Source organism: Homarus americanus, unplaced genomic scaffold (assembly GCF_018991925.1).
Source record: "Homarus americanus isolate GMGI-L3 unplaced genomic scaffold, GMGI_Hamer_2.0 scaffold55640, whole genome shotgun sequence".
Taxonomy (NCBI): domain Eukaryota; kingdom Metazoa; phylum Arthropoda; class Malacostraca; order Decapoda; family Nephropidae; genus Homarus; species Homarus americanus.
In genome coordinates this window covers 5,859,095-5,867,023 of record NW_024713650.1, presented here as the reverse complement: position 1 = coordinate 5,867,023, position 7,929 = coordinate 5,859,095, and the positions used below count along the sequence as shown (strand labels likewise).

Here is a 7,929-nt window from a genome sequence, read left to right as displayed (position 1 = left end):
GTAAAAAGTTTAATAGCAAATGTGTGGTCGGGACACTAATCCTTAAAGGGTTAATTAAGTACTGTACCTGATCTAAGTTAGTTCAGACATCAGGCAATAACTATCATAAATCAAGGAAAGTGATTGGTGTTATAACACTCATTTATCTATAATGTTACCATATAATAATAATTAATAAGTATATTGATTGATACCAGTCATTAAATCATATATAAAATAATAATAATAAACTTTAAGGATTATAAATATAAAATATTCATGACGTCATCACCTTAGTGACGTCATGATACAATTCTCCTCCTGCTGCTGAGGAAAATTTTGCCTCTAGTAATAAAGGACGCTATCGGAGCTAAGGTAGGGAGAGTCTTTAATACACCACCTTAATACGGTACTATTGAGGCAAATAACTTTATTATGCACATCACAGCCATATGTTTATAATTTATACCCGTTTAGAATTTCCTTTACCACATAGTTACGTCTGTTATGTTTATTTTCGGCTCATGTATTTTTTTCAATGAGGGATTATCTACGTTACACCTTATTACTGTTATTTTCCTATAGTGTGTTGCAGTGTTATAAGCTGTGTTGAAACGTAAACTAACTCTGAATTGTACAGTTAGATATCTGGCTTTAGCTTAAATCGCCACTACTAAAACATCTGAGGAAGAATTAGTATATAGCTAACACAGAAAATACGTCTTAAAGGTCCCTCACTGTTTCCTGTTTGGAGTAATTCTTAGATAAAGAGTGAGGTAGTTTAAGGTCAAAGAAGCCACTAGAGGTCACAGCTTAGGGTCAAAGAAGGCATGACAGGTCACAACTTAGGTCAAAGAAGCCACTGGAGGTCACAGCTTAGGTCAAAGAAGCCACTGGAGATCACAGCTTAGGGTCAAACAAGGCATGACAGGTCACAACTTAGGTCAAAGAAGCCACTAGAGGTCACAGCTTAGGGTTAAAGAAGCCACTAGAGGTCACAGCTTAGGTCAAAGAAGCCACTGGAGATCACAGCTTAGGGTCAAAGAAGGCATGACAGGTCACAACTTAGGTCAAAGAAGCCACTGGAGGTCACAGCTTAGGTCAAAGAAGCCACTGGAGATCACAGCTTAGGGTCAAAGAAGGCATGACAGGTCACAACTTAGGTCAAAGAAGCCACTAGAGGTCACAGCTAGTTAAAGAAGCTACTAGAGGTCACAGCTTTAGGCCAAAGAAGCTACCAGAGGTCACAGCTAGGTCAAAGAAGCCACTAGGAGGTCACAGCTAGGTGAAAGAAGCCACTAGGAGGTCACAGCGCTTAGGTCAAAGAAGCCACTAGAGGTCACAGCTTAGTCAAAGCAAAGCCACTAGAGGTCACAGCTTAGGTCAAAGAAGCCACTAGAGGTCACAGCTAGGTCAAAGAAGTAGAGGTCACAGCCAAAGCCACTAGAGGTCACAGCTTAGGTCAAAGAAGCCACTAGAGGTCACAGCTTAACGTCAAAGAAGCCACTAGAGGCTAAAAAAAAGCTTATGAATGAAGAAGCCACAAGATCAGAAAAATGTCAAGGCATGGGTACAGATAGATTCTGGAGCCAGTACTTACCAACAGTGTGTAACAGAGAGCCAGTACTTGCCAACAGTGTGTAACAGAGAGCCAGTACTTGCCAACAGTGTGTAACAGTGCCAGTACTTGCCAACAGTGTGTAATAGAGAGCCAGTACTTACAACAGTGTAAATAGAGAGCCAGTACTTGCTAACAGTGTGTAACAGAGAGCCAGTACTTGCCAACAGTGTGGAATAGAGCCAGTACTACGCACAGTGTTTAACAGAGAGCCAGTACTTACCAACAGTGTAGTAGAGACTAGTACTTGCCAACAGTGTGTAACAGAGAGCCAGTACTTGCCAACAGTGTAATAGAGAGCCAGTACTTACAACAGTGTGTAACAGGAGAGCCAGTACTTACAACAGTGTGTAACAGAGAGCCAGTACTTGCCAACAGTGTGTAACAGAGAGCCAGTACTTGCCAACAGTGTGTAACAGTGCCAGTACTTGCCAACAGTGTGTAACAGAGAGCCAGTACTTGCCAACAGGTGTAACAGAGAGCCAGTACTTGCTAACAGTGTGTAACAGAGAGCCAGTACTTGCCAACAGTGTGTAATAGAGGAGCCAGTACTTACGCACAGTGTTTAACAGAGAGCCAGTACTTACCAACAGTGTACTAGAGCCAGTACCAACAGTGTGTGTAACACAGAGAGCCAGTACTTGCCAACAGTGTGTAATAGAGAGCCAGTACTTGCCAACAGTGTGTAACAGAGAGCCAGTACTTGCCAACAGTGTGTAACAGAGAGCCAGTACTTGCCAACAGTGTGTAACAGAGAGCCAGTACTTGCCAACAGTGTGTAACAGAGCCAGTACTTACCAACAGTGTGTAACAGAGAGCCAGTACTTGCCAACAGTGTGTAACAGAGAGCCAGTACTTGCCAACAGTGTGTAACAGAGAGCCAGTACTTGCCAACAGTGTGTAACAGTGCCAGTACTTGCCAACAGTGTGTAACAGACATGGCTGACCACCCAAGTGGCTAACAGGCCTCTCAGTGGCACAGATGATAAAGATAAAGGTATAGAACTATCTTGGGATTTTTGTTTCGTTACATAGATATACAAATGCAGTTGGGCAGAAAACTATTTTATCACCTAACTTAACCTGACTAAATGTAAAACTTAACCTAGCATAATGTATACATAACCTAGCTTAATGTAAACTTAGCCTAGCATAATGTATACATAACCTAGCTTAATGTAAACTTAGCCTAGCATAATGTATACATAACCTAGCTTAATGTAAACTTAGCCTAGCATAATGTATACATAACCTAGCTAAATGTAAACTTTACCAAGCATAATGTAAACTTTACCTAGCATAATGTGAACCTAACCTAGCATTATGTAAACTTTACCTAGCATAATGTAAACTTTACCTAGCATAATGTAAAGTTGACCTAGCATAATGTAAACTTTACCTAGCATAATGTAAACTAATCTAGCATAATGTAAACTTAACCTGGCGTAATGTAAACTTGACCTAGCATAATGTAAACTTTACCTAGCATAATGTGAACCTAACCTAGCATTATGTAAACTTTACCAAGCATAATGTAAACTTTACCTAGCATAATGTGAACCTAACCTAGCATTATGTAAACTTTACCTAGCATAATGTAAACTTTACCTAGCATAATGTAAAGTTGACCTAGCATAATGTAAACTTTACCTAGCATAATGTAAACTAATCTAGCATAATGTAAACTTAACCTGGCGTAATGTAAACTTGACCTAGCATAATGTAAACTTTACCTAGCATAATGTAAACTTTACCTAGCATAATGTAAACTTTACCTAGCATAATGTAAACTTTACCTAGCATAATGTAAACTTGACCTAGCATAATGTAAACTTTACCTAGCATAATGTAAACTTTACCTAGCATAATGTAAACTTTACCTAACATAATGTAAACTTTACCTAGCATAATGTAAACTTAACCTAGCATAATGTAAACTTTACCTAGCATAATGTAAACTTTACCTAGCATAATGTAAACTTTACCTAACATAATGTAAACTTTACCTAGCATAATGTAAACCTAACCTAGCATAATGCACAACCTAACTGGACATTTCTTGTGGGGGCAGATGTGTGAAGTTCCCATAAGGAGACCAGCTCTGAGGCAGATACTGTACTGTACTGTACTCAACATAACTGTATTTCTTGTGATTTAGGTTTAGTAAACACAAACTTGTATAATAATGGTTTAGGTCAATAAGGGTAGAATAAAACTAACACTTAAATAAACACACCACTATCTTCAGCTATGAATTTAAATAAATCCAGTGAATGGCAGCAACGATCGGTGGGCCTCCAAAACATTAGGCGGCCGACTGGCAAAACTATGAGATGCTGCCGCTCAATGGGAGGTTTGCCGGGTAGAAGGATTTTTGTTCGCGTTACCATCCAAGCGCTCCATTCTTTAGGAGGTTTATCGGGTGAAGGAATAAGCTGTACTGTATGTTAGAACGCTGGATATGGAAGCTTCAAGCTGTACTGTACTGGGATCACCTGAGGATACAATAGCCCCACAGCTTACCTCCCCCAGGTAGCATTTAGATGGTTAATGTTTAAGTAAAATATGCTGGGGTATGTAATCTGCCAAGGTATCTGAACATTGTCTTATTATTATTATTATTTGTGTCTTTATTATAATTGTATTGTTTGTAGGGGTGTGGTCAGTTAGACAACATGGATGGTGGACTCTTATGCCTCAAGTGGAGAGATCACCGCTCCACATTCTTCCGCATGCTCTCATCTGTTAGAAAAAAAGTAAGTTTGATAAGTTTAGTTGGTACTGAGAACCTTTTGTCTCCTGTTGTTTCACTTATTTGTAACTGTTGGAAGGGTTCTATGATCTACATATGATTTAACCTTATTTTAATTGCCATACAGTCGTTTGTGCTACAACGCAATAGTTGCGTTCTTTTTAAACTTCGCGTTGTAGAAATTCGCGCAATAAATATAACGGCATATGGAGAAAATAGGGTTAGGTGCATATTACTTTGGCTGTGATATCACAGATTTGCTATCACTCAAGCTTGTTCCAGCAATAGTGTTACAGCCTTTCTTTTACATTCACCACCTTCTTCCCTCGTCTTTCCATATTCACGGCTAACACAACAACTTGGAGAAAACAGCGAAAATCACGGAGGACACTTCACCTGATGTAAACAGAGAACGCTGGTGTAAACCGTTATTAGTTCTCGGTGCCAAACATTCTTTTTACCAATTATTTCCATAAAGTATTTATGTAACAGATAAATTTGCAAAAAATTAACAAAATTTATAGAGTACAGAACCTCTCAAAAAACACTTCACAAACAAAAGACACGACTCAATTGAACATGTGATGTCTAACATGAACTGTAAACATTGCATAACCCCGCGCCACGCTTAAGACATTGAGGATGGAATCGTGCTATAGCCAACATTCGTATGCCAATGTTTATCGTTTTACAAACAGCGTTCCCCGATTCATCAATTGCATTGCAACCAATTCGCGTTAAAAAAAAACGCGTTTTGTAGCAGAAATGACTGTACTGTACTTAGCTAATGGTCACCCACTAGAGGTGCCCTACCGGTAGTTGTATCAGCCTCTGTGTGAAGAAGTATTTCCGAATGTTTCTTCTGCTGGATGGTAACCAGGGATGGCGTCAATTATGAGTTGGTTTGGAATTGAAGGAAACAATTTTTAAAGTGAATTTAATTGGAATTAATGTTATATCAAAATAATAAAATGTGTATTTTGATGTGGCCAACATACAGTATGGTACAGGACCTCTATTGATATTATTCAAAGTTTGTTCAACTTGTCTTATGTGTGAAACCTGTTGAATGTTTACAAGTAACAAGGTTCAGTACATTGTTTAATGTGGGAATCCCATATAACACATTTAATATCTTACCGACTAAATGCAGACTAATACTATATTGATCAATTTGCCAAGTGTGAGAACTATTAAAAAAGGAATTAATATATAAACCCAAGTCAAAATGTGGTTGAGAATGTGGTTAAAAGTTGTGGGCTGTGTAGTTGTGATCAAGGTGTAAACAACTGTAGTGTATGTTGTCAACTTGTAGGGAAATAAAATGGTTATTATGAAGAAAAAAATTATCTGAAAATTAAATACTGTCATTGAATTGGATTTGGAAAGCATATGAATTTAATTGGAATTGGTGATTTTTTTTTAATAAATGATTTGAATTGAGTTGAAATTGGCAAATTTGTATTTTGTTAGAATTAGAATTGACAAAACAGAATTGACCCCATCCCTGGTGGTGACTGGTTTTTGGGTGCTGCGGGCTTCTCAGAAAGTTATGAACTTTAAGTATTGTAATAATTCCAAAGGGTTGATGATTTATTAAGAGTGAATGATTGGCCATTATGTTGAGGTAGACAGAGACTGACAGTTATAGTGGACATGTACAGTAGTTGGTTAAGGTGTTAACTTGTAGGAGGATTTACTACTATATTGTGTAAAGGTGTATAGGATACCTGCTGTGTGCCATACTATTTTTCTTAGCATTTACCTGTGATGATTGATGATAATTGGTATTCTTTTTTTACTAATTTCTGTTTAATGCATTGCAGGAGGTTTACTGTGATGCCACCATAGCCTGTGATGGACGGTTCTATCCTGTTCACAGGCTGGTTCTCTCCACCTGCAGTGAATACTTTGAACGTATGTTTGAAGTGGCAGACAAGCAACACCTCATGATCGTGTTGGCAGATATACAACGTGAAGACTTAGAGACCCTCTTGGACTACATGTATATAGGCGAGGTCAACGTCTTACAGAGCGATCTGTCGGGGTTCATGAAGGCTGCCGAGCGCCTCAAGATCAAAGGCTTGGCAGAACCTACAGACACAATTACCAGAAAGGAAGGTGTCGACGGCAAGAGGAGCCTCCCGCAGAAGGAGGACAACTGGGAGGTGAAGCGCAGAAAACAGAATGATGAGGTCCCTCCATATTCCAAAGCTGAGGTTAAGACTTGTCCGCGCGGCTCATCCCCAACCAAAGCGAGTAAGGAATCATATAATGAACCCAAAAGAGGAAGAGATCAAACAGCAGGACTTGGCAAGACTAACAGTATTGTGACATCACCAACTCCTGGGATTGTCTCCCCTGCTCAATTAGCATCAGCTGAATTGGGTGCTGAGACTCGGACAGACTCGGGGCCCGATCCACTGCCTGCGGTACCAAGGGGTCCCGAAAGTACCGTTAGTCATGACGGGGAAGTGACCGACTGTGACAGCACTCAGGTAAATGTCCCAGGTGTCGTTATTATATTATGATAAATGGTGTAATAAACATACAGTGTACAGGCTAGGACACTGTGTCTGGGCTGAAAGTTGGCTTATTGTAGACCTTAACCTCTTGTTACATGCTCACTCAGCTTTATAAAGTAGACACCAGTATTGCCACAAGTTTACAACACCAGTACAGTATTGCCACAAGTTCACAACACCAGTACAGTATTGCCACAAGTTTGCAACACCAGTACAGTATTGCCACAAGTTTACGCCAGTACAGTATTGCCACAAGTTTGCAACACCAGTACAGTATTGCCACAAGTTTACAACACCAGTACAGTATTGCCACAAGTTCACAACACCAGTACAGTATTGCCACAAGTTTACACCAGTACAGTATTGCCACAAGTTTACAACACCAGTACAGTATTGCCACAAGTTTACACCAGTACAGTATTGCCACAAGTTTACAACACCAGTACAGTATTGCCTGGGTTTACAACACCAGTGCAGTATTGCCTGAAGTTTACAACACCAATTTACAGTATTGCCACAAGTTTACACCAGTACAGTATTGCTTACAGGTTTACAACACCAGTGCAGTATTGCCACGGGTTAGTATTGCTGGGATTTACAACACCAGTACGAGTATTGCCTGGTTTACAACACCAGTACCCAGTATTGCCTGAAGTTTACAACACCAGTACAGTATTGCCTGAAGTTCTAACACCGGTACAGTATTGCCTGAAGTTTACACCAGTACCCAGTATTGCCACAAGTTCACAACTTACCGGTACAGTATTGCCACAAGTTTACAACACCAGTACAGTGTGCCACAAGTTTACAACGCAGTACAGTATTGCCACAAGTTCACAACACCAGTACAGTATTGCCACAAGTTTACAACACCAGTACTGAGTATTGCCACAAGGTTTACAACACCGGTACAGTATTGCCACAAGTTTACAACACCAATTACAGTATTGCCACAAGTTCACAACACCAGTACAGTGTGCCTGAGTTTACAACTACCAGTACAGTATTGCCACCAGTTTACAACACCAGTACAGTATTGCAGCAAATTTACAACA

The 7,929-nt window shown here is 39.7% G+C and overlaps 1 protein-coding gene across 1 annotated transcript; it reads left to right on the top strand.

Moving 5' to 3' along the window:
• Positions 1-287: 287 nt before the first annotated feature.
• Positions 288-6,847, top strand: LOC121874107 (transcriptional regulator Kaiso-like; the record flags this gene model as incomplete). Its single annotated transcript, XM_042378055.1, is given in 3 exon segments — positions 288-354; positions 4,252-4,353; positions 6,176-6,847. Coding segments are annotated over 2 exon segments (753 nt in total), but the record flags the coding sequence as incomplete, so codon positions are not given.
• Positions 6,848-7,929: the final 1,082 nt, after the last annotated feature.